The 26879-nt window shown below is 45.8% G+C and overlaps 2 protein-coding genes across 4 annotated transcripts in view; one reads left to right on the top strand and one right to left on the bottom strand.

The window, feature by feature from the left end:
* The first annotated feature begins 1228 nt into the window (after positions 1-1228).
* Positions 1229-7384, top strand: LOC129859492 (zinc finger protein 883-like). Of its 3 annotated transcripts, none has more exons than XM_055929345.1 (2): positions 1229-1391; positions 3311-7384. In XM_055929345.1, exon 2 carries the CDS (start codon positions 3453-3455, stop codon positions 5103-5105), a length of 1653 nt encoding a protein of 550 aa, XP_055785320.1. In that variant the 5' UTR covers positions 1229-1391; positions 3311-3452; the 3' UTR covers positions 5106-7384. The 3 variants fall into 3 exon arrangements, with proteins under 3 accessions (XP_055785320.1, XP_055785330.1, XP_055785338.1); XM_055929355.1 differs by lacking the exon at positions 1229-1391 and adding an exon at positions 1418-2060; XM_055929363.1 differs by lacking the exon at positions 1229-1391 and adding an exon at positions 2083-2344.
* Positions 7385-12171: 4787 nt separating this feature from the next.
* Positions 12172-26879, bottom strand: part of LOC129859487 (storkhead-box protein 1-like) — a 47842-nt gene continuing 33134 nt past the window's right edge. Inside the window, exons 2-4 of the mRNA XM_055929336.1 lie at positions 17260-17412; positions 13902-16767; positions 12172-12957 (exon numbers count right to left, since the gene is read on the bottom strand). Coding sequence (XP_055785311.1) covers positions 12804-12957; positions 13902-16767; positions 17260-17412 — 3173 coding nt within the window. The 3' untranslated portion in view covers positions 12172-12803. The remainder of the gene's footprint in view (positions 12958-13901; positions 16768-17259; positions 17413-26879) is intronic.

Here is a 26879-nt window from a genome sequence, read left to right as displayed (position 1 = left end):
TTACCCTTTATGGTTGTGAGGTCTGGGGTCCGCTCACCAACCAATAATTCACAAAATGGGACAAACACCAAATTGACACACCAAATTGAAAATATCCCCTGTGTACAATGTAAAACACCAAATAATGCATGCTGAGCAGAATTAGGCCAATACACTTTAATTATCAAAATCCAGAGAAGAGCCTTTAAATTCTACCATCGCCTAAAAATAAGTGATTTACAAACCTTCCATAACAAAGCCATCACCTACAGAGAGATGAACCTGGAGAAGAGTCCCCTAAGCAAGCTGGTTCTGGGGCTCTGTTCACAAACACAAACAGACCCCACAGAGCTCCAGGAAAGTAACACAATTAGACCCAACCAAATTGTGAGATAACAAAAAGATAATTACTTGACACATTGGAAAGAATTAACAAAAAAAAGTAAACTAGAATGCTATTTGGCCCTAAACAGAGAGTACACAGTGGCAGAATACCTGACCACTGTGACTGACCTAATATTAAGGAAATCTTTGACTATGTACAGACTCAGTGAGCATAGACTTGCTATTGAGAAAGGTCGTCGAAGGCAGACCTGGCTCTCAAGAGAAGACAGGCTATGTGCACACTGCCCACAAAATGAGGTGGAAACTGAGCTGCACTTCCTAACCCCCTGCCAAATGTATGACCATATTAGAGACACATATTTCAGATTACACAGATCCACAAAGAATTAAAAAACAAATCCTGATAAACTCCCATATCCATTGGGTGAAATACCACAGCCATCACAGCAGCAAGATTTGTGACCTGTAGACACAAGAAAGGGGCAACCAATGAAGAACAAACACCATTGTAAATACAACCCATATTTATGTTTATTTATTTTTCATTTTTTCCTTTAAGTATTTGCACATCGTTACAACACTGTATATAGACATAATATGACATTTGAAAAGTATATTATTTTGGAATATTTACTGTTCACTTTATATTGTTTATTTAACTTTTGTTTATCCATTTCACTTGCTTTAGCAATGTAAACATATGTTCCCAATGCCAATGAAGCCCCTTGAATTGAAATTGAACTGAGAGAGAAGGACAGATTAGAGAGTGGGGTAGTGAAGGCAACTTCGTAAATTTACAGTAGAGGCAGTCGGCATGTATTACTCCGGGGCTATAGGGGGCAGTCTTGATTGCATATGCCAATGACAAGCTACAACGCATTCGCTAATGGGCTCCAACGTTGTTGGCGCCAGAAGGAAGATCCGTGGCGCCAGCTCTACAGAAAGAGAGAGGAAGACATTGCAGACAGTCGCAGGCAGCAAGCATCAAGGAGCTAGCTATCGGTTGTGCAGAGCCCATAAACATTTGTTCATCACCTAGTTGGTTAACATAATCAGAAGACAAAAAGGTGGGTACCCGCAGACCTACACGAATTAAGCTCCCAATCAGCTGTCGAGGTTGATTGTTTTGTGTTGTTTAGGTTGCGTATTAACAGGCTATACGATCAGGTGATCATTTTGTATTTTTTTAATTCAATTAATTTATAGATTCATTACTTTTGCACAAATTGAAAATATGCCACTATGAAATTTCAATGATTCACCCCAGTGATAATACCAAGAAAATGACAGTCGGGCCCCGTACGGATTTAGTTATAGTTGGCTAGGAAGATAGCCGGCTAGTTAGCGTGAAGTCGCGGCTAAGTAGCCTGCTACCAGAGTACGCTAGCGCGGTAGCTAGCGAGGCTAGGCCATATTGAATGTGAGCTGAAAATATACTCCTGCAATGCTGTCTCATCTCGAAGACATATTTGGGTAACTTGATGCTCGAGCGTTCTCAGTCTTACAATACATGGGTAAATTTAATTAACTGTGAATTATACAGGCATTTGTCTTGTTGTATTATTTCTAAGGCATTTGAGACGTGTTTTGTTATGCATTGTTGATTATATAAGATGGGGTCGCCTTTCCCGGGCTTTTTAGCGACGCGAACACTCCTCGCCCGGATAATGTTAGCCATCTTTGTTTCAGGTTGATTTATCGGATTATAGTGGAAACAATACCCCTTCTGCACATCGGTGTGGTATATTTGTGTTGTATACAAAATAGTTTTCTGCTCGTGTAGCTCAATTTACTTGAATATGGAATGTGCAGTGCTTTTTAAAACCCCCTTGTAGTTCTGAAATGCGCTGTGAAGGGCGGTACTTAGCGTAGTGGCAGCCATCTTATGCTTATCCCTGGCTAGCTGGAAAGTGGTGGTGTGGCAAAGACAAGATGGCCTGTTAAAACTGCGCACAAGCTCAGGGATAATTTCCGCATTCGTGATTGTGTTCCTAACCATTGAAAAATGACTTGGGTGCATGTAAGGTTTGTTGCATGTTCTGGGAGAACTCAAAACAAGCCAGCTAGTTGTCAGCTACTAAGCTAGTTAGCGCGCTATCTTGGCAAACATTAGCCGCTAACAATGCTGTGTCGTCGTTAAGTTGTTTTCCCCCTACCGTAGCCAGCTAACTAGCGGGCTAATGTTGGCTATGTAGCCAAGATGGTAAATGTTATCTTCCGTTGGCCAGCTAGCTAAACACTGCGTTTACACTTTTCATGCCATTTCAAATAATGTGTAAATAGCTTGTGGCTTCTGTGAAGCCCGCGTGCATTGTCTTATCTAAAGTCCGCGTGCAGTGTCTTATGCAATGAATGACTGTGCAAGAACCGATGTCTTCCATTCTGCCTAGATAGCCAGGTAGCCGCAGCTCTTGAGCTTAACTTGGGATAGCGATTTATAGCCATCTAAGGGAGCATTAAGATGCATTTGAACTGTTTCAAATCATATGTAAATTGTTGACATTGATATCCATTGTTAGAGGATGGTACACACCCTTGGTCTCTGTTGCACAATTAATACACGTATTTTATCGTTTTGTGCTGTGTGTTGCCCTTGGTCCTCCTGTCACTTGGCTAGTTAGCCGTAAATGAATTGCTAGTTGGTGGTCTTGGCTGGCTAGTTAGCTGGCTAATAACAACAAGTGTCATAGTGCAGAAGCTATGGCTCCATGGCGTGTTGGGTGTTTTCATGGGTTATATAGCACAAACAGAATATTATTCTTCATAGCCAAGTTTTTCAAGCCAATCTCTGCAAAAAATACCAAATATAGTCCAAATATAATTTGTTTTAAGGAACACCAGCAGTCCTGTACTTAGTATCAGTAGCATTGGATATGCCCCACAGTGCTACTGTTCATTGGCATGGAAACACTTGTTGAGATGTAAATGATAGCTCATTGTCACCTCACTTAATCCTAGCTGTATATTGTATTTTCTCCCCTGACAGCCCTTTGTGACTGACTGCTGATCCAAGCACAACTACCAACCCGCTGTGCTCGCCATACTAAGTGGAGCTCTCTTACCCCCAAGTCCCTTTAAGTTTCTCGTCCAGCACAAAAACGGAGGTCGTTGGGCTGGAGTGTGTTCTCATGGCTGAGTCAGAGACTGAGTGTGACACACCCGGCCTTGACACGCTGGGGTCGGAGTGTGTCATCGCCCACAGCCAGGTTGACCTGCACTACGCGGCCGAGACTGAGATCATGACAGAGGAGAAACGCGGCCTGGAACTGGAGATCCACGGTGCCGACCTGGCCAAGATCGAAGGGCTCACCGCGGTAGCCTGTGTGGACGCCATGGTCACAGAGACGGACCATGACTACGTTACCAAGATGGACCACCATGGGGAGATCCAGTGCTTCACCATGGGGGGTGAGGGCAAGGGGGAGGCACTGCTGGGAGAGGTGCTGTTAAAAACTGAGACGGAGCATGTGGTCAAGGTGGAGTCGGACCACGTGGGCGGCGAGCTGACGGTGGAGTCCGAGAATGGTGTGGTGATCCACGAGGCCCACGGCCTGCAGTGCAACGAGTGCGGCGAGATATTTGGCAGCATGGCCGACCTGCACCAGCACTTCGAGATCCACAAGGCCACCAACCCTTACATCTGCGTGCACTGCGGCGAGAGCTTCGCTGTGGAGTCAAGCCTCAAGCAGCACATGAAGATCCACATGAAAGAGAAAGCGTATGCCACCACAGGCGTGGAGATGGTGGGCAAGGGGGTGATCGACACTTTCAACCTTAAGTCTCACCAGATGATCCACAGCCCAGAGAAGCCCCACCGTTGTTCTGAGTGCGGCAAGAGCTTTGCGGCGGCCATCACCCTGCGGGAGCATATGAAGATGCACTCGGAGGACAAGCCATATAAGTGCACCCAGTGCAGAAAGAGCTTCATCCGCCGGCGCCACCTCAAGAAGCACCAGGAGCTCCACGCCAGGGAGAAGCCCTTCACCTGTTCCCAGTGCGGAAAGGGCTTCACCACATCCTCCAACCTGAAGCAGCACCAGAGGACCCATGCAGGGGACAAGCCCCACCGCTGCACGCAGTGTGGGAAGTGCTTTGCCGCTGCCTCCACCCTGCGGGAGCACCAGCGGATCCACTCTGGGGAGAAGCCCTACAAGTGCAACCAGTGCAGGAAGAGCTTCGTCCGCAAGCGCCACCTCAAGAAGCACCAGCAGGTTCACTCTGGTGGGAAACCCTACTCCTGCTCCCAGTGTGACAAGAGCTTTAACCACTCCTCTTCGCTCTCCCGGCACCACAAGGTCCACCTGGAGGCCCGCATCTACTCCTCTCCTCCCCAGGGCAAGGCCTTCTCCTACGGGTCCACTATGAAGCAACAGGCAAGGCTGCACCAGGGGGGAGGCAGAGGCGCGGGGGACAAACCGTACAGCTGCAACCACTGCGACAAGGGCTTCAATCATTCCTCCTCCCTATCCCGCCACCAAAGAGTGCACTCGGAGGGGAAAAGCTACACCTGTGGCCACTGTGGGAAGAGATTCAACCACTCCTCTTCCCTCTCCAGGCACCAGCGTGTTCACCAGGAGGAGAAGCAGCAGCAGGTGCAACAACAGGTGGTAGTGCAGCAACAATACAGCGCTGTGCCCTCGACAAAGGGATTCCCCCACACCACCATCCTCAAACAGCGCATCCTGGCCAGCGAAAAGCCATACAGGTGCTCCCAGTGTGGTAAAGGCTTCAACCATTCATCCTCACTCTCCAGGCATCATAGGATCCACATAGACCAGTGAGCTTCTAGTACACACACTCAAACATAGTCTCATACACACAGCCCTGGCTGACACCCACCCCTGTGATGTTTCTGTTCTACCAATCGGTCCCGAGCTCCAGACATGACACGACTACAGAGAATAAAACCAGGCCAGCTCTCTCAGTAAACAGTGTAGAGGTCAGGGGCAAGGAGTTTGTCTTTGTGGAGCAGTTAAAACAAATGGACAATGACACAACAAAAATATCCTTTTTCAAGAGGGAGAAATTATAAATAAAAGTTCTTGCCTGAACTTAAAGGACTTATTATAACCCTTTACAGAGGAGCTGTTGACAAGTTCCTTGGACCTTTGTTTTCAATAAATTGTCTGATAGACATTTTGAATGAGCCTGTAATTCTCATTTGTGATTATGCTTAAACTTTTGCTCTGGTGCCCCTCTTTTTGATTGATTGTTTTAAAGAGATAAAGTGATTTGATAATCTAGATCAGGTTTTCCTGAACTTGGTTCTGGACCGTTATGGTTTTTGCCCTAGCATTACACATCTGATTCAAATAATCAAAGCCTGATGATGAGTTGGTTATTTGAATTGGCTGTGTAGTGCTAGGTCAAAAACCAAAATGTGCACCCGGGGGGGAAACAGTTTTGGAAACCCTGATCTACATGATAAAAATGTTATCTGACTAATGGAGAGAAACTCCTGTAGTTATTTAATTCATGCATAATACCCTCTTATCGTAGTGTGACCACTTACACGCTTTACTCTGAGAATTCAAGTCATGATGTAACTAACTGTCCCGTATGGGGGCGTCTCACTGTATATGACTATATGGAGTGCTTCTCAAGATCTAACATTTGAGGTCAATCTCCCACACTTGGCTACTGATGCAACTTGCTATCAAGTCATACTGTCTTGATGGCATAAATTAGCCATTTTGCTTTTTTTTTGCCCCATCTTAAAACCTCACCTGTAAACTCGTGAAAAAAATAAGAAAACCATGTAAATAATTGTTGATTTATCCTTTTATATATCTGTATAGGTGGCTAGTGTGCAGTTTTGTTCAAGAAATAGGACATTTTATTTATATAAAATTAGTAACATCCCCATAGTCCCCCCCCCCCCCCCCATCCTTTTTCCTTTTATTCATTGTTTTTGTTTTAGGCGTTAGAGCTACCAGGAAATGTTGCTACTGCTCTCATGTACATACTGTCAAATCTCAGATCTGGGGCTCCATCCAGTGTGACGCAGCTCCATGTGTATCAGGTAAAGCGGGTGGGAATGTACCTAGTGATGTGGTCATACAGCTGAACAGACTGGAGAGCAATACTGCCTCAAGCCATCGTAGTATGGGATGCAATTAAGTCATGATGATAGGTGGCCAAGATGCATCGCTAAGAAAAATAAAACCACCCGGTAGCTTTATTTGAAGTTGACTTGTGTCCTTTTTCATTGAGTCCCTATTGATTTCTGTGTTCCCGTACCAAATGTACATCATTGTTATTACAGATAGACAATGGTTTGAGTCATTTTTTGCTTTGGGGACTCATTCGATTATCAGTGTATAGAATTATAGTTAGCTTCATAGGTCTTCACTCAGATGAGAACTTCTATCCTGAATAGATTTATTGTGTATACTAATCTATACGACTACAGGACTAGGTTGCTTTTACTGACAACACAATTTTGAACTTCCAGTTTATTTTTTGGGTGCAAATTCCATGGGATTGAGCTTCCTTTTACTGTTCTGTGTAAAAAAACAAAAAAATCACAAACTGATTTTTTTTAATGGTTTGGGTCATTTTCAAAGGATGAAATACATATACTGTTTTTATGGGAGGGAATGATATTTTGAGCAGTTTCTTTTCCCCCTTTTGAAAAACATTTATGCTTCAAACCATAGCATAGGCTTATTCCTTGTGTTAGATAGGTGCCTTATTGCATGCTATGTAGAAATGTATGCTGAGCTGTCGACAACATACTAGTGTGGTTTTGACAACTCCTTTTTGTTATTCATACTAACTTACCCCAACATTTTAAGAAGTCATTACTTTAAGTCTTCTATGTATATTACCATGTGTTTACACACATCTCATTGTCATTTAATTTTCTCTCCTGTCTTTGTTGATTGGCCTCAATGTAGGTTTTCTTATTGAAGCTGAATTAAGGAAAATACATTTAGTTACAATGTCATTGATCCATATAGGGCTCTGCTTTCTGTAGAGGCCCCAGCCAGCCCCACCTTTCCCCCCAGATCTCTGAGTGGAACATATGGACAAATAAAGGTTGACTGTCAACATCGCATCAACGGTTTCTTGTCTGATTCCTGATTCTGTCATTTTGATATATAAATATAACACTTTGAAATGACACCCACAGGCTTCCCATTACACATTGACTCAGTTTGGGATGCCCTAAAAATACGAATGACCACGAATAATAGTGGGCCAGTGTTTATTTTTTATGTTCATGATTGCATCCGTGTCATTGGAAAACTACCGCTATTTGATGTGAGAATTTCTGAATTATTTAAGTGATAATGTTTTTGTCTCCCCAGAGACTACTGTAAGCATCAGTTCATTTGGTCTTGATTTTTTTAGACACGTGCCTACATTTCTGAGTCCACTTGGGGGCAGCCTTACATAATGTAAAGTAACACTCCAGTGAAAATCTAAATTTTTAAACCTCATATTCTGTTTTCTCATTTCCAAATAATGTTCTGAACTCGTCCCTTGTAGTTGTGGCCAAAGTATAAATTAGAGTAAATACTCAACCATCTGAAACTTATTTTTGAAGGAAAAAAAAGTTTACAAAATGCTTGAAATTTGTTTCTAGCATTCATGACTAGCTTGTAGCTAGCTAACAACAAAAATATCAGAAATAATGACAAAGCAGTGGACAGAAATGACGCACGCTTGTAAAATAATCATTCTGCATTTATTTCTGTTGTAGTTAAATGCGCTAGTAGTTCCATCATGTGTTTCCAAATCCTGAATCCATCTATACTGACTACAGGCAGTAGAAAGTGGTACTTCCTGTTGTCTCGTTTTGTAGGCTAAGAATGGCCTTCAACTTTGCATCGTCTAATTCATGAAAACGTGGTCATATAAGATATATATTACAATATATACGTGTTTCCGAGGGAAGTAACTTACCATATGCCGGTTTTCAATGTATTTGATGGCCAAGAAGAAGTACGAATCCGAAAAGATACATTAGAACTACTGAATGAACTTCAACTTCCACCAGCTGTGTATGTCCCACTTTCAACACCTTGCCATTCTACAAAAAAATATTTTGGGGCATTTTCAAAAAGTACTGTTAGTAAAACCACAAAGTAATCTAATATAAAACAAATCAAACATCCTGTAAGTCCTCAACTCAAACAGGCAGGAGTCACAATCACGCTAATGAGGCTGCAGGGTGTCTTACTGCTTGAGCGTCAAATATTTTGATAAAAGGCATCTGGTATGAGCAAATCAGTACACAAATATAATTTCAGAAAGGCAAGCTTGGAGTTTGTAGCTAATTTGAATAACCAAGTGTATGCACGTCTCATTGGCTGAGCTGTATTTGCTCAAACCACTCTGTTATTTCCCCACAGGCCAAGGGGCACAGAAAACCTGCTTTTTAACATCCTTAATTCAATTTTTTTTGGAAGGACATCTATTAAATCCATATTGTAATCAATTTTTGGTAAATATTTCATTGAAATCTGGAACACAGTACAGATCCTTTAAGAGCTGGATTCAATCTGTATCACAGAAGATCCACCTTATAATGTGAAGGTAATTTCTGATTGGGCTGACATATACAGCATTTACCTTGAATGCGGGAAAATTGTCTTTAAATTTAAATTGCTTTAATGCATGGATCTTCCGCCATTCTTCTGCTATAGGTTACAGATTTAATAATTCAAGAAAATGATAGCCTTCCCTTGTAGTTGAAATTAGGGCTGTGGCAGCATGACATTTTGTCAGCCGGTTATTGTCATGCAAAATACTGCTGGTCTCAAGGTAACTGACCGTTAGGCTAATTATCATAAACACATTTAGTATCAATTCAAATTTTATTTGTCAGTATAAAAGTATGTTGGCAGCAGCCACTCAATGTTAGTGATGGCTGTTTAACAGTCTGATGGCCTTGAGATAGAAGCTGTTTTTCAGTCTCTCGGTCCCAGCTTTGATGCACCTGTACTGACCTCGCCGTCTGGATGATAGCGGGGTAAACAGGCAGTGGCTCGGTTGGTTGTTGTCCTTGATCTTTTTGGCCTTCCTGTGACATCGGGTGGTGTAGGTGTCCTGGAGGGCAGGTCGTTTGCCCCCGGTGATGCGTTGTGCAGACCTCACTACCCTCTGGAGAGCCTTACTGTTATGGGCGGAGCAGTTGCCGTACCAGGCGGTGATACAGCCCGACAGGATGCTCTCGATTGTGCATCTGTAAAAGTTTGTGAGTGTTTTTGGTGACAAGACGAATTTCTTCAGCGTCCTGAGGTTGAAGAGGCGCTGCTGCGCCTTCTTCACCACGCTGTCTGTGTGGGTGGACCATTTCAGTTTGTCTGTGATGTGTACGCCGAGGAACTTAAAACTTTCTACCCTCTCCACTACTGTCCCGTCGATGTGGACAGGGGGGTGCTCCCTCTGCTGTTTCCTGAAGTCCACGATCATCTCCTTTGTTTTGTTGACGTTGAGTGTGAGGTTATTTTCCTGACACCACACTCCGAGGGGCCCTCACCTCCTCCCTTTAGGCCGTCTCGTTGTTATTGGTAATCAAGCCTACCACTGTGTCGTCTGCAAACTTGATGATTGAGTTGGAGGCGTGCATGGCCACGCAGTCGTGGGTGAACAGGGAGTACAGGAGAGGGCTGAGAACGCACCCTTGTGGGGCCCCAGTGTTGAGGATCAGCGGGGTGGAGATGTTGTTACCTACCCTCACCACCTGGGGGCGGCCGATCAGGAAGTCCAGGACCCAGTTGCACAAGGCGGGGTCAAGACCGAGCTTGATGACCAGTTTGGAGGGTACTTAATCTGTGAATAATACAAACCTTAGAATGTCTTAGAAATCAACACATATATGGCCTGCATGATGCTACTATCGGCTATTCGTAATTTGAGAAAGTAGAAAAAAAGCTTGCACTCTGTTCCTTGCCTCAGGCTGCACAGCTGTCTCTCATCAATTGATGATATTGTCACCCGTCAGACTATTCTCAATTAATCTTGTCTTTATTAATGTGTACAATTTGTTAAGATTTAGAATGAGCCATTATCAAGTGGGCAGGAACAAGGTCAGGAGAAAAAAATACATGTTATCTGTATGCACGCAAATAATGAATGGAGGCCGCGCACTTTCCCATGGGTCTTGTTCAATGATACGGTCTTCGGTTTTATAGCGGAGCATGTGCGTAATATGAGCAGCTTAGAAATAAATACTATAACACTTATTTCACTCTACGCATCAACCACTGTTTGATGAGCATTCTCTCGCTGCGCGACAGGTGATATTCCCGCCCAAACGCTGTATGCTATGTTCTCACCAAACCTGTTCCTGCAGCTACCCAGCGCTTAAAGTTGCACTATGCAGAAATCGCTCCACCATTTCCTGGTTACCAAACTCTAATAGTACACCTAATTTCAATTTATGTGACAAAATAAGATAGTATAGTGTACATAATCATTGTACCAGCTAAACCTGAAATATATTTTCCATAACCAAACCCTTACGAAAAAAGATTGCAGTCAGAGTGCAGTATAACTGCAGTGTGCTGCAAATACTGCATCCAAAATAACAGTGTTTTTATACTGCATTAATTTTGCAGTTTAACTGCAGTTAGAGTGCAGTATTTAGAACAGATCTACCGCTTCTTAGACTTGATTTCAAGTCGAATGATAGATCTATAACTCAAATTGCTATGTGGATTTGGTCGGTTCGCCCAAAAAGTTACATATTGCCATATTGGGAAACCAAGTGAAATCTGAGAAATTATGTAGGCTATAGCTAAAGGTGTGTCACCTAATTAATTATACAAATATAAAAATGCCCTATTGCAAGGCTATTCAAAATCACTCGTGGATATAACATTTGGAGCATAGCATACGATAACCAGTCCATCCATTATGCTTAATAATACAGTCCACACTCAAAGGCGATTACTTGAATTTGTTTACTTTGGAAGTTTAGCCTAGACCAATTATGTACCAAAGACATCTTAAATCGGTTTTGTTTTATGTTTTTCTGTGATGCATAATATGCGGTAGGCTATGTATTGTATAACGGCACAATCATCATTTAAATTCAGCTTTTTTTCCAGGCTTGGGCTCAAAAGCATATGCATAAGCTCTAATATGGGCGTTTTTAATTAATCATCACCTTAGAAAGCTGTCCATTTCATTGTTAGTCTTTGAAACAACATCTACAATGACCATGTTTTACACTCAGTTTCAACCGGCTGTTGAACTTCTTTCTTCAAATTGATCACCAGTGAGGTGAGTTTTAAAAGCATGATACTGTTTTGATGTGTTTGATGTGATTTTCGATTGCATTTACATTGATGTCAGAGTGGTTAGAGGGACAATAGACCCCTTAGAACCAGGCCATTAGGACCTGTACTACCAAACATGTCCACAGTGCATAACAAGAAATTACCATGACTCAACAGTCACATGGAATTTGACTGTGGTCATGACTCATGATTGCTGGTGTGGTGGTAATATGGCCACCACAACAGCCTTCACATAACACTAAACCACCTCCCATTCCTCCACCCATCCCACACTCCTAATGCTAGCTCCCCCAGAGACGGGGTGACATGGCTGGGGTTTCTCTTCCATGTACACCTCTTCACTGGAGCCTTCACCAACAGCCAATGCTTAGCTTATCAGCTGTCTGCCAGGCTCAGGTTTTTTACAAGTTTTTCCTGAGTGATGTGAATTAACTTTTTTGCCTTTCACTGGAATTCCTCTTGTAAATCTAGTCATTTCAGGTGAAAGGGTAGGTAGTAGTAGAGTCACCTTATTTTCTTGTGTGTGTCATCCAATTTCTTAAAAAAATAATTTTTATGATAAAAGATATGATCCACACATTCAGCGAGGAGGTGGCTTGTGGTACATAAAGATTTATTTGTGTTACACATGGCGACAAGGAAAGAGGTGTGAAAATGAAGATACAGGTTAAAGATCCAGTACTGAGTTATTTTGTCATCATTTTAGGTCAAGTTGAATGTAGTGAAAAACAAAAGCAACCCAGAGAACAACCTGTTACTTCAACATCACCTATCGATTGATCATGCATTTAACGCAGCCGATTCACCAGTCATTAGCTGAATACATCTCTCAGGATATTCCTGTTAAATGTTATATACAGAATGGGAAAAATAGACTATACATCTGTACAAAGACCTCCACTGGGGTAGGTCTGGAGTTGAGCACCCATAAATTGCTGCTATACACTGTAGCCCTGGAGGACAGGATATATAACCAGGCTAGACAATGAGGAAAGGTTAGAGGCTCACAGCAGATTTTTGACAGCAGTGACACAAATAGATGCTGGAAGTCCATAAAGATTGGGGTTGTGTACCCCATATCTGATAGCATAGTGTTCCTACTTCCCATGCTTTTTGGTGGTCGAAAAGAGGGAGCTGCATCAGAGGACTCATGGGCCATAACATGGAGCTGCATCGGGGAGCTCATGATCCCTCCCACGGAGCTGCATCAGGGGGCCTATGGTCTCATACGTTCATGACTGGTGTGAGCTGTAGCAGAGAGCTCTGTGGTCGCATGGCTGAGCTCTTGGAGTGCAGTTTCTCCAGGTTCTGTAGGAAACCTCGCCTATTTAGACCCTCCAGAATCCCTATGTTGTTAGTTGCCAGACTAACACGGGTCCTGTAGGGAGAAACATAGAAGAACAGGGTGTAAATGCATAGTATAAATTATTATAAAATGGACACTTGTGTGCGCACATGAACACAAACGGGTCCTGTGGGGATTGGGGAGATTAACCATATCAGTTGGATAGAAATACAATATGCAATACACCCTTAGTCACACACACTAACTATACTGTGAAATCCAGGTGAAAACAACTCTGCTCTTCACCACAAAAGGGGAAAAGCCAAGTCCTTATAAAGTTAATGGAAAAACGTTTTACCTTTTCCCCTTTCTTTGTTTTAAACATGAGGGTGTACCCATTCCAAAGTAATTACATTAATCACTATAATCATTCCCCTCTGTCTAAATACTGCCTGGTGTAATTGGCTATGGGGTGTTTGTTCAGCTTCATCTCCATTTACATGAAAAGGGAAGAGAGAGAAGGCACACCATCGACCATGGCCATGGGTGATCTAACTACTCCCAGCCTTAGCTTATTTTCTGCATCTCCACATTCCTCCACCCTCCCTGGGCCAACACTATAGGCTCTATAGCCTCTACCTCAGCCAAAGAGAGAGGTTAGGGTTACAGCTGGAGATAGGGGTCGAGGCCGCAGGCGAGAAGACAAATAAACGGGATTTAAGGGCCAAGTGTCTCTGTTATGTTTTCTGGTTAACTGGGACCTCACACAGGAGGATGTGAGGACGATAGGTACTGCTGCCTAGAGGAGTTCCACTGAGAGCACTACAAATGAAGGCCATTCCTGGGGCATAGTCCTTTAAAATAGACTAATACTGATGAATATCATGGTCATTTAATAATATCTAGCTGGTGCCAAATTGTCACAATCACTCCACAAAATATAATGAGACCTTTTGTGAAAAGTGGTATAACTGCAATCCATAAAAAAATGTGACGATGATGATCATCAACATTTTAATACAAAGAAATAAACTCACCGTGGCGAGTCTATCCCGCTGTCTCCTGTGTTGCTCTGACTCTCCCCCGCCTCCCCCATTATCTCTCCCCGTCCAGCTCCACTGGGCATGCCCAGACTGGCACTTGAGGTCTGAGGGCCTCCTCTATCCCCCAGGTTCTCAAAGCCGCCCTTTTCCTCCTCTACTCCACACCCCCAGTGAGATGACTCCCTGTCCCCCTCGTCTGCTGATTTATGGAGGGTCTCAGCATCCGAGTCCACCTCGCTGGTCTGGCAGTAGTCAAAGATGCTGCTGTCTGCCGCCTCAGGTGGCTCTAAACCCTCTAGAGCTTCCAGGGAGTGGCTGGCGTCCTGTCTTCGCTCCCCCGGGATTGGAGCTCTTCGTCTGGGGATGGGATCACTGTGGGTTCCTGGGGACGTGTGGCTGCGGTGGTTAAGGGTAGAGCCGCTCACCCTGACCCACCTCTCCTCTTCCTGTCTTTGGGGGCTGTGGGGGGACAGAGGGGGGTCTTGGTGGATAGTGAAAGAGTGTTCCTCCGGGAAAGTGCTGTTCCAGTCTCCTTGGATGGAATGGGGGTTGGGACAGTGGGGTTGGGGCTCATGGTAAGGGGAGTGAGGTTGGTTGTGGTAGTGAGTGATAGTGTCTTGGTATATGGTCTTAGGATCATGGAAGAGGGATTGAGAGTCACGATAATGAGACAGGCGTGTTTGATAGACCTCTCTGTTGTCAATGACTCCCTCCTCACTCAGATACAGAGAACTACAGGCATCCTCATCTTCTTCCTCTGCTCTCTGGTAAAACCTGTGATCATCTTCTATAAACTCATCACTCTCTATCATAAAGCCATTACTCTCCACTGCTAACCCATCACTGGCCCTTTGCCCATGCCCTGGACTCCTGTGGGCTCTACTGACACCACTGCTGTGTACCAGCCCATGTTGTTTGGGGGTGGTACTGCAGGCCTGTTGGTGTGAGGAGAGCAGGTCAGGCCTGTGGGTTAGGTCTCCCTGTGTGTCTGTGTGTTTGAAGGAGTGCCTGCGATGCACAGCAGGCTTTGGCCAAGGCATGGCCTGGTGGTACGGGTGGGCAGGGACTGAGTCATAGGGGTGGGTACTAGGGAGGTTGGCACCAGAGTCCAGGGTTTGGCGTGTTACTGCTGGGTGTCTATGGTCTGTTGTACTGCCATATTCTACTTGCTGTGTCGTCCTATGCTTTCCCTCCTTCTCCTTCCCTCCCTCCCTGCTCTTCCTCCCTCTGTTCTTTCCCTCCCTCTGATATCTAACCTTGTCGTCTATCCTTAGAGTGCTGCTCTGTGGGTAAGCCGAGCTGTAGTCCAACGGTAATTCACTGGGTGGTTTGGTGTCAGAGAGGGGCAGGAGGAGGGGTTCGGTGGTGAACACCCTCTCGTGGAGACGGTCACATGACCTGTCCTCGGCTGTATGAGACTTTCCAGCATACTGTGTGTCAGCAGCGGTTGCTTTTGCTTTGTGCGGGTCCCAGGATTTGGAGCGGTGTCCCGCTGGTTCTCTCCTCCCTCCTCCTGAAGTCTTTCCCTCTTTCCCCTCCTTCGCTTCCTTTCCCTCTCTCCTCCTCTGTTCTTTGTGGGTCATAGTAGGTGCCACAGTCTGGGTTGTGGCTGTATCTTTCCCAGGTGGTTGACCATCAAAGGGGTTGTCAATGCGTTTCTTATAGAGGCTTTTCCCCTCCACCGCTCCTGTCTCCTCTCTGTGGTCTAGTTCATCAATAGGGACCTTTGGTCTGAGGCAAGAGGGGACCAGGTCATCTCCGTCTGGGTCCACATCCACACACACTGGGGCCTTAGTCTTCAGCCTGTCTCTCCGTTTCTCCCTGGAGGAATGGGCCCTTCTCTTACTGCGAGAGGCCTTGGAGGTAGATCTCCTGCCCCCAGCCCATGCTCCTAGTCTGGCTCGGGAGGACTGGTGATGTCTGGGCTTGGAGCAGTTTAGGATCTCAGTGGACATGCCCTTGTCCACACCCTTGTCTCCTCCGTCAACCCTGTCCCCCTTGTGCAACACTCTGTCCCTTTCCACCCCTCTTTCCCCTCGTCTTTCTGTTTCTATCCCTCTCTCCCCTCCTCTCTCCTCCAGTTTCTTCATTAGTACAGTGTGGCGTGTCAGGTTGTCAACAGTGAGCTCAGGGTTGATGCGTCTGATGATAGCGTGCTCCAGGTCTCTGGGAAGATTGTTCAGATCCTCCTCGTCCCTCACTGGCCACTCCTCCGGAGGGAACTGACCTGAGAACAAGGCATATTCTTTCTTAACTTTCTCCTTCTTCCCTCCGTTCCTCCTGAAGAGGTTGAGGCCAAACCTCCTCCCTAGTTTCTCCTTGCCATCTTTGTCTTTGTCCTTACGGCTAGTGGCAGTGGTGGTAGCCGTAGTGGTCTTGCTGACCTCACTAATCTGGTAGTCTGCGGCCGTCGAGGTCGACTGGTGCTGGACTTGAGGCCTGTGGTCTCTAGGCCACTTCAGACTCTTCCCTGTGCACTCGCTAAAAGAAGCAGAAACCGAGTGCTGGTCTGGGACGGGTGGAGGAACCATGGCAGCTATAGTGGCCGTAGTAGCAGCATTGGTCACGTTCTGGGCAGGAGCAAAGCAGCTGCAGGACTTGCAATGGGTCACCAGGGGGGACTGTGGGTGGCTCTCTAGAGTGTCATTACTGAGCAGGTAGGTGATGGGGGGAGGGGAGGGCAACTCATTGTCTCCAGACCCTGATGTCCACCAGCTCTTCTCTCTCACCAGGCTGTTGGTGATGAAGTAGGTCTGAGGAGTGACAATGAAGTAGCCCTCTCCTGTGTGGTAGATCTTCCTCTCTTTGATCAACGAGCCCAGAGCGTTGTACAGGATGTCTTGAGTAGGGATGGTCATCCCTGGCAGGGAGAGAGAGAGAGAGAGAGAGAAGTTCAGCCATATTAGTTAATACAGTTTATCTCCTTTAAATCCCTCAAAAGTTACTGTATATCTGCAGATGGACTAATCTACAGCCAGGCTGTAAACTGCCAGTTGAGACTAAGCATTAGACTTAATACACTAAATATCATTCTCCCTTTTTCTCCCCAACTACAATTCCCCTTTTTCAGGAGCACCTGTGGTTGAATGTACTGTATGTTTTAACTTTTTTATTTAACCTTTATTTTAACTAGGCAAGTCAGTTAAGAACAAATTCTTATTTACAATGACGGCCTACCAGGGAACAGTGGGTTAATTGCCTTGTTCAGGGGCAGAACGACAGATTTTTTACCTTGTCAGCTCGGGGATTCGATCCAGCAACCTTTCAGTTAGTGTCCCAACGCTCTAACCACTAGGCTGCCTGTATGTAAGGACATGCCCTGAAGCTCTCCCCATACATCTGTATATGTTACCTTGGTGAGCCTTGGTCATGTGACTGATGAGGGCATCCTGGTTGACGGTGATGTTGAAGGAGTTCATGTCAGAGATGACACAGCATAGGACCTCGGCTAGAGGGATGAACTGAGACTGGGGCACTGGAGACATCTGCACTGGGGACAGGTCACCTGGAAAACACACACACACACACATACTTAGTTAGACTGGTGTAACACACACACACACACATAGTTAGACTAGTGTAACACACACACACACACATAGTTAGACTAGTGTAACACACACACACACACACACACACACACACACATAGTTAGACTGGTGTAACACGCACACATAGTTAGACTGGTGTAACACACACAAACACACATAGTTTGACTGGTGTAACACACACAAACACACACACACACATAGTTAGACTGGTGTAACACACACAAACACACACACACACATAGTTAGACTGGTGTAACACACACAAACACACACACACACATAGTTAGACTGGTGTAACACACACACACACACACACACACACACACACACACACACACACACACACACACACACACACACACACACACACACACACACACACACACACACACACACACACACACACTTAGACTGGTGTAACACACACACATAGTTAGACTGGTGTAACACACACACACATAGTTAGACTGGTGTAACACACACACACACACACACACACACACACACACACACACACACACACACACACACACACACACACACACACACACACACACACCTGAGTTAGAAGGAACATCAGCAACATACACACACACCTGGTTAGACTGGTGAAACACACAAACATCTGTGTGATATACCCACATCTGTTGATGTTGAGTTTTCATGTAGTAGTGTCACGTTCCTGACCTGTTTTCCTTTGTTTTGTATTCATTTTAGTTGGTCAGGGCGTGAGTTGGGTGGGTTTGTCTATGTTTGTATTTCTATGTGGGGTTTTGTGTTCGGCCTGGTATGATTCTCAATTAGAGACAGGTGTGTATTGTTTGTCTCTAATTGAGAGTCATACAAAGGCAGCCAGGGTTTCACTGGTGTTTTGTGGGTGTTTGTTCCTGTGTCCACACAGGACAGTTGAAGGTTAGTCACGTTTGTTGTTTTGTAGTTTTTGTAGTGTCTTGTTTTGCTGTGTTCATTAAAAGATGGCTTATTTCCCTCAATCCGCATCTTGGTCCTATCCATGCTCCTCCTCGTTTGAGGAGGAGAACAACATTGACTACCTTTACAGAAACACCCACCACAACAGGACCAAGCGGATTGAGGAGAGAGAACAAGAACTAAAGCAATGGAGAGAAGAGGAATGGAGTTGGGAGCAAATTTTCAATGGAGAAGGACCCTGGGCTAAGGTGGGAGAGAATCGCCGCTCTCGGGAGGAGAAGAAGGCAGCCACAGCCCAGGAGCGCAGGTATGAGGGTACGCGGCTAGCACGGAAGCCCGAGAGGCTCACCCAAAAATTTCTTGGGGGGGGGGGCTAAAGGGGAGTGTGGCGAAGCCGGGTTGGATCCCTGAGCCAACTCCCCGGGCTTGCCGTGGAGTAAGAGGGCGTCGTACTGGTCAGACACCGTGTTATGCGGTAAAGCGCACGGTGTCCCCAGTACGCGTGCTTAGCCCAGTGCGGGCTATTCCACCTTGCCGCACTGGGAGGGCTAGGTTGGGCATCGAGCCGAGTGCCATGAAGCCGGCCCAACGTATCTGGTCTCCAGTACGTCTCCTCGGGCCGGTGTACATGGCACCAGCCTTACAGGTGGTGTCCCCGGTTCGCCTGCATAGCCCAGTGCGGGCTATTCCACCTCGCCGCACTGGCAGGGCTACGGGGTCCATTCAACCTGGTAAGGTTGGGGAGGCTCGGTGCTCAAGAGCACGTGTCCTCCTTCACGGTCCGGTATATCCGGCGCCACCTTCCCACCCCAGCTCAGTACCACCAGTGCCTACACCACGCACCAGGCTTCCAGTGCATCTCCAGAGCCCTGTTCCTCTTCCACGTACTCTCCCTATGGTGCGTGTCTCCAGCCCGGTGCCTCCAGTTCCGGCACCACGCACCAAGCCTCCTGTGCGTCTCCAGAGCCCTGGACGCACTGTTCCTTCTCCCCGCACTCGCCCTGAGGTGCGTGCCCTCAGCCCGGTACCTCCAGTTCCGGTACCACGCACCAGGCCTAGAGTGCGCCACGAGAGTCCAGTGTGCCCTGTTCCTGTTCCCCGCACTCGCCCTGAGGTGCGTGCCCTCAGCCCGGTACCTCCAGTTCCGGTACCACGCACCAGGCCTATAGTGCGTCTCAGCCGGCCAGAGTCTGCCGTCTGCCCAGCGGTGCCTGAACGGCCCGTCTGCCCAGCTCCGTCTGAGCCATCTGTCTGCCCAGCGCCGTCTGAGCCATCTGTCTGCCCAGCGCCGTCTGAGCCATCTGTCTGCCCAGCGCCGTCTGAGCCATCTGTCTGCCCAGCGCCGTCTGAGCCATCTGTCTGCCCAGCGCCGTCTGAGCCATCTGTCTGCCCAGCGCCGTCTGAGCCATCTGTCTGCCCAGCGCCATCTGAGTCAGCCGTCTGCCACGAGCCATTAGAGCCGCCCGTCTGTCCCGAGCCAGTAGAGCCGTCCGTCAGTCAGGAGCCGCTAGAGCCGTCCGCCAGTCGGGAGCCGCCAGAGACGCCCGCCAGTCAGGAGCCGCCAGAGACGCCCGCCAGTCAGGAGCCGCCAGAGACGCCCGCCAGTCAGGAGCCGCCAGAGACGCCCGCCAGTCAGGAGCCGCCAGAGACGCCCGCCAGTCAGGAGCCGCCAGAGACGCCCGCCAGTCAGGAGCCGCCAGAGACGCCCGCCAGTCAGGAGCCGCCAGAGACGCCCGCCAGTCAGGAGCCGCCAGAGACGCCCGCCAGTCAGGAGCCGCCAGAGACGCCCGCCAGTCAGGAGCCGCCAGAGACGCCCGCCAGTCAGGAGCCGCCAGAGACGCCCGCCAGTCAGGAGCCGCCAGAGACGCCCGCCAGTCAGGAGCCGCCAGAGACGCCCGCCAGTCCGGAGCTGCCCTACAGTCCGGAGCTGCCCTACAGTCCGGAGCTGCCCTACAGTCCGGAGCTGCCCTACAGTCCGGAGCTGCCCTACAGTCCGGAGCTGCCCTACAGTCCGGAGCTGCCACTCAGCCCGGACCTGCCGGAGTCCCTCAGCCAGGACCTGCCGGAGTCCCTCAGCCAGGACCTGCCGGAGTCCCTCAGCCAGGACCTGCCGCCCCTTATCCCGGTGCTGCCCCTTGTCCCGGTGCTGCCCCTTGTCCCGGTGCTGCCCCTTGTCCCGGTGCTGCCCCTTGTCCCGGTGCTGCCCCTTGTCCCGGTGCTGCCCCTTGTCCCGGTGCTGCCCCTTGTCCCGGTGCTGCCCCTTATCCCGGTGCTGCCCCTTATCCCGGTGCTGCCCCTTATCCCGGTGCTGCCCCTTCATTTAGGTGGGGTTAGTGGGAGGGTGGTCATTGGGAGGGGGATAAAGAAGCGGGGATTGATTATGGTGGGGTGGGGACCTCGTCCACCGCCAGAGCCGCCACCGTGGACAGACGCCCACCCAGACCCTCCCCTAGACTTTGTGCTGGTGCGCCCGGAGTTCGCACCTTAAGGGGGGGGTTCTGTCACGTTCCTGACCTGTTTTCCTTTGTTTTGTATTCATTTTAGTTGGTCAGGGCGTGAGTTGGGTGGGTTTGTCTATGTTTGTATTTCTATGTGGGGTTTTGTGTTCGGCCTGGTATGATTCTCAATTAGAGACAGGTGTGTATTGTTTGTCTCTAATTGAGAGTCATACAAAGGCAGCCAGGGTTTCACTGGTGTTTTGTGGGTGTTTGTTCCTGTGTCCTCACAGGACAGTTGAAGGTTAGTCACGTTTGTTGTTTTGTAGTTTGTAGTGTCTTGTTTGCTGTTTTTCATTAAAAGATGGCTTATTTCCCTCAATCCGCATCTTGGTCCTATCCATGCTCCTCCTCGTCTAAGGGGGAGAACAACAATGACTGCCTTTACAAGTAGCAATGTTATGACCACTGTTGCTCTTCAACAAGTCTGTTTTTCCTGTCAAAATAACTTAATTCTGTTATGGTTGCAACTTTTACTTTGTGGTCTAGATCCTTTTGCCAGTAAAAAATAATCCTGTCACGCCTAAGATGAGATTTTTGAATGCGGGTGGTCCAGTACGTAATGTAGACCAGGCCTGATTTCCATTGGAATTCCATTAATACTGGGATGGATTGCGGTATTCCATATATGCTGGGAGCGACCACGGTATGTCATTACTCCCACAGAAGTGACCACAAGTTCTGCCTGCCAGGCTATCACATATCACCTCTATATCATACTGTGTCTTCAGCTGCTATAACCCGGCCACACACTTTTGGGAATTTTCTTGTGATCCAAGAAAAATATCTAAACTAAATGTATGTTTAAAAGAGAGAAAGAGAGGGAGGGAGGGATGGAGGGAGAAAGAGAGAGCATTTTAAAGGCACTTCAAACCGTACAAAGCTCAGACTGTACCTAAAATGTCGGTCTCTCTGTCTGTCTTTCTCTCGCACGCACAAGTGAACACCAGTGGAGACTGCTGAGTGGAGGACGGCTCATAATAATGGCTGGAACGGAGGAAATGGAATGGCATCAAACACATGGAAGCCATATATTTGATACCATTCCACAAGTTCCACTCCAGCCACTACCAAGAGCCCGTTCTCCCCAATTAAGCTGTCACCAACCTCCCATGGTGTGCACACTACACACACACACACATCAAACCCACCCAACCAACCCGAGGGCTGACTGACAGCGTTCCAATGACATGATTCTAAGATCTGGAAGCCAACTCAGAGAAAAACCACAGGCCTTTGAAATCATAAAACAAACTCATTTCAAAACATAGCAGGAATTTAACATTTTAAGACTGATTCATCTCAGGACCAAAGACAAGAAACTGCAGTGGAGTTCCTCACATACAGTAAAACAGTCAATTACCCACCACACCAGCCTAGACTAGAGGGACTGAACTCCCTCAGGACTACAGGTTTTTTATAGTATTGCTTCAGTGTCTGTTTCTTTCCTAACTGAAGATGCACAGACAGGGGGAGTTGAGACCGTGATGGTACGTGGGGGGGGACAGAGCGAGGGGGAGAGAGAGAAGCGACAGGGAAACAGATGTGGAGAGAGAGAGGGGGAGATAACAAAACCAAAAAGATCTCATCCCCCCTTAAAGGGATAGTTTCAAGTTTTAATGTCTCATAGGAAATATGAAATACACAATAACGTAAGTAAATAAGCATATTACTGTGATGGATATTTTATACTTGTGCTTTTCTAATAACTAATTTCTGTGTTCTATTCATGTGCTGTTCTAATAACCAATTTCTATGTTCATGCAAGTGACTGATTGAACGAATCCTCACTTATCAGTATCTGCAATTTGGCAGTACGCCCAGACCTTGTTTTTAAAAGAACGAAAGATCTCAGTTTCAAGGTCTCAGCTTAGAGAGAAGAAGCCTCGTGAGGTATTGGTCGGTCACATGAATGAAGCAAACGTTAATTCATTATGAATGATGAACAAGCTAAATCATGCAAATATAACTTGTCTTTATATAGGAGAACTAACGGGACTACCCCAGGTGGAGCTCCTGATCGACATGTGTACTTGGTGCATTGAGTTGGTTGGAACCTCTCCAGCGCGCTGGATAATAAAGGATGATTCATTCAAGATTGACTTCGAGTGTCCCTGGTGGTAATTTCCACGACATTTGTAAGAATTACCACAACACTACATACAGGAAATATTTATTAGCCCTATACACATCTACCTCCATCACTCCAGTATCCCTGCACATGTAAATATTTGTATTGGAACTGACTTTTTAAATATTTCCTGTATTTAAAAAGTCAGTTCCAATACAAATATTTACATGTGCAGGGATACTGGAGTGATGGAGGTAGATGTGTATAGGGCTAAGGGGACTAGGCAACAGGATATACGTTTAACAGAGTTGCGGCAGCTTGCATGTGAGTGGGTGTGTAGGGTCCGTATAAATGTACAGTACCAGTCAAAAGTTTGGGAACACCTACTCTTTCAAGGGTTTTTCTTTATTTTTACTATTTTCTACATTGTAGAATAATAGTGAAGACATCACAACTATGAAATAACACATATGGAATCATGAAGTGACCAAAAAAGTGTTAAACAAATCAAATATATTTTATGTTTGAGGTTCTTCAAAGTAGCCACCCTTTGACTTGATGACAGCTTTGCACACTCTTGGCATTCTCTCAACCAGCTTCACCTGGAATGTTTTTCCAACCGTCTTGAAGGAGTTCCCACATATGCTGAGCACGTGTTGGCTGCTTTTCCTTCACTTTGCAGTCCAACTCATCCCAAACCATCTAAATTGGGTTGAAGTTGAGTGATTGTGGAGGCCAGGTCATCTGATGCAGCACTCCATCACTTTCCTTATTGGTCAAATAGCCCTTACACAGCCTGGAGGTGTGTTTTGGGTCACTGTCCTGTTGAAAAACGAATGATAGTCCCACTAAGCGCAAACCAGATGGGATGGTGTATCTCTGCAGAATGCTGTGGTAGCCATGCTGGTTAAGTGTGCCTTGAATTCTAAATAAATCAAGGACGGTGTCACCAGCAAAGCACCCCCACACCATATCACCTCCTCTTCCATGATTCATGTGTTCACCTACTCCGCGTCTCACAAAGACAGCGGTGGAACCAAAAAATCTCAAATTTGGACTCATCAGACCAAAGGGCAGATTTCCACCGGTCTAATGTCCATTGCTCGTGTTTCTTGGCCCAAGCAAATCTCTTCTTCTTATTGGTGTCCTTTAGTAGTAGTTTCTTTGCAGAAATTTGACCATAAAGGCCTGATTCACACAGTCTCTTCTGAACAGTTGATGTTGAGATTTGTCTGTTACTTGAACTCTGTGAAGCATTTATTTGGGCTGTAATTTCTGAGGCTGGTAATTCCAATGAACTTGTCCTCTGCAGCAGAGGTAACTCTGGGTCTTCCTTTCCTGTGGTGGTCCTCATGAGAGACAGTTTCATCATTACGCTTGATGGTTTTTGCAACTGAACTTGAAGAAACTTTCAAAGTTCTTGACATTTTCTGGATTGACTGACCTTCATGTTTTAAAGTAGTGAAGGACTCATTTCTCTTTGCTTATTTGAGCTGTTCTTGCCATAATATGGACTTGGTCTTTTACCAAATAGGGCTATCTTCTGTATATCACCCCTACCTTGACACAACACAACTGATTGGCTCAAACGCATTAAGAAGGAAAGAAATTCCACAAATTAACTTTTAACAAGGCACACCTGTTAATTGAAATGCATTCCAGGTGACTACCTCATGAAGCTGGTTGAGAGAATGCCAAGAGTGTGCAAAGCTGTCATCAAGGCAAAGGGTGGCTACTTTGAAGAACCTCAAATATAAAATATATTTTGGTTAACACTTTCTTGGTTACTACATGATTCCATATGTGTTATTTCATAGTTTTGATGTCTTCACTAGTATTCTACAATGTAGAAAATAGTAAAAAATAAAGAAAAACCTTGGAATGAGTAGGTGTCCAAACTTTTGACTGGTACTGTATATGCATATTATATGTGAGTGAGCAAATGATGGAGTGAGTGTTTGTATGTGTGTTTGAGTGTGTAGGGCTCTGTGAGTGTGCATAGTGACAGTGCAAATATTGTATTTATTTTGTTAGCTTGTTGATGTCAGACTTGATTCACCAGTACCTCTTTCCCTGTGGCAGCAGAGTGAAGGAAAAAGGAAACCGCACACTGCTCTTGATAGTATCACCGATATTTAATAAGTTTACGTATCGGCCTCACGCCCTTCGTCAGAGCTTTTGTGATTTTTTGAAATTTGTACCCTTATGTAGACCTGGCCCCACCCTCATCCGTTATACACATCGAAGGGGGTTGGAGGCAAAGGAAAAACAAATAAGTGCTACCAAATATAACAATATGCATTTCATAGATTATTACAAAAGTGAGGCGTATTGAACACGTCTGTAAAACCTCAATGAGGACAAAGCAAGTTTTCATTAGTCATTGGGTACATCGTACGAAAAACGTCAGAGTAATCTACAATAGGCACATATTTCATGTTCAAATTCACAACAGAGAAAATAGTCTATGGCTTGGGTGGTTTGGGTCTTTTGGCAATGAAGCCCTTTATCTACACCAGACAAACTTGTGGATACCATTTTTATGTCTCTGTGTGCAGTATGAAAGAAGTTGATAACTAGAGCTTGCGCAATTGCTAACTAGTGTTAGCTCAATGACTGGAAGTCTATGGTATCATCTAGCATGCTAGTAGATACCATAGACCTCCAGTCATTGTGCTAACACTAGTTAGCATTGGCTCACAAAAGTACATCTAACTTCTTTCATACTGGATGCAGAGACAGAAAAATGGTATCCCTGAGTTCAACTGACTCCGGGGTAGTAGATAAAGGGTTTCATTGCTAAAATCCCGAAGTATCCATTCAACAGGACTGGGCTTATGGGCAAACAATGGACTTTGAGGCGATTTAGTTACATCTTGATTCAAGTTCACAGTTTGTAGTTGTTTTTATTTTGCTTGCTCAAATGGTTATATGTACACACTGCCTAGTGACTACTACAACAGTTCTTAATACTTAACTATACCTTACATTATAATAGGTTAAAACTTCTTGTCAATAGGGGAGCGCTGTTTTCACTTTGGAAAAAATCGTGCCCAAATGAAACGGCCTCGTACTCTTTTCTAGATCATACAATATGCATATTAGTATTACTATTGGATAGAAAACACTCAGAAGTTTCTAAAACTGTTTGAATTATGTCTGTGAGTAAACAGAACTCATTTTGCAGCAAACTTCCATGTAGGAAGTGAAAAATCTGAAAACGAGGCTCTGTTTCAGGGCCTGTCTATTCAATTGCCTTATATTTATCGGTATGCATGCACTTCATACGCCTTCCACTAGATGTCAACAGGCAGTGGAAGGTGGAATGGGGTGTCTAGCTTGATCTGAGGCCGAACAAGAGCTTTTGGAGTGGCAGGTCAGGAATTTTCTTTGTCTACCAAGGCGCGCCGCGGAGCTCGACATTGGCTTCTGAAAAGCGTTACGTATACACGGCAAATATCTCCGGCTCTGATTTTATTTGATGCATGTGATAATAACATCATAAAGTAGGTTTTTTCAACCGAGTTTTATCAGTTTATTCAACGTTTATTGGGACTTTTGGAATTTTCCGTTCTTTGCGCCAAGAGTTGATGGGCATGTTCACGCCACATGGCTAGCCAAGGTTGCTAATTCGACAGAAGAAATGGACATTCTAAAACCAAACAACGATTTATTCTGGACCAAGGACTCCTTGTAAAACATTCTGATGGAAGCTCAACAAAAGTAAGAAAACATTTATGATGTTATTTCGTATTTCTGTGTAAAATGTTGAGTCCTGTTCTCTGCTGTTTTGGTGAGCGCTGTCTCGCAATAACGCAAGCTGTATGTTATGGTAAAGTTATTTTTTTTTAAATCTAACACAGCGGTTGCATTAAGAACCAGTGTATCTTTCATTTGCCATACAACAAGTATTTTTATGTGAAGT

This window comes from Salvelinus fontinalis, chromosome 1 (genome assembly GCF_029448725.1).
Source record: "Salvelinus fontinalis isolate EN_2023a chromosome 1, ASM2944872v1, whole genome shotgun sequence".
Lineage (NCBI taxonomy): Eukaryota > Metazoa > Chordata > Actinopteri > Salmoniformes > Salmonidae > Salvelinus > Salvelinus fontinalis.
This window is presented reverse-complemented; position numbering and strand designations above follow the sequence as displayed.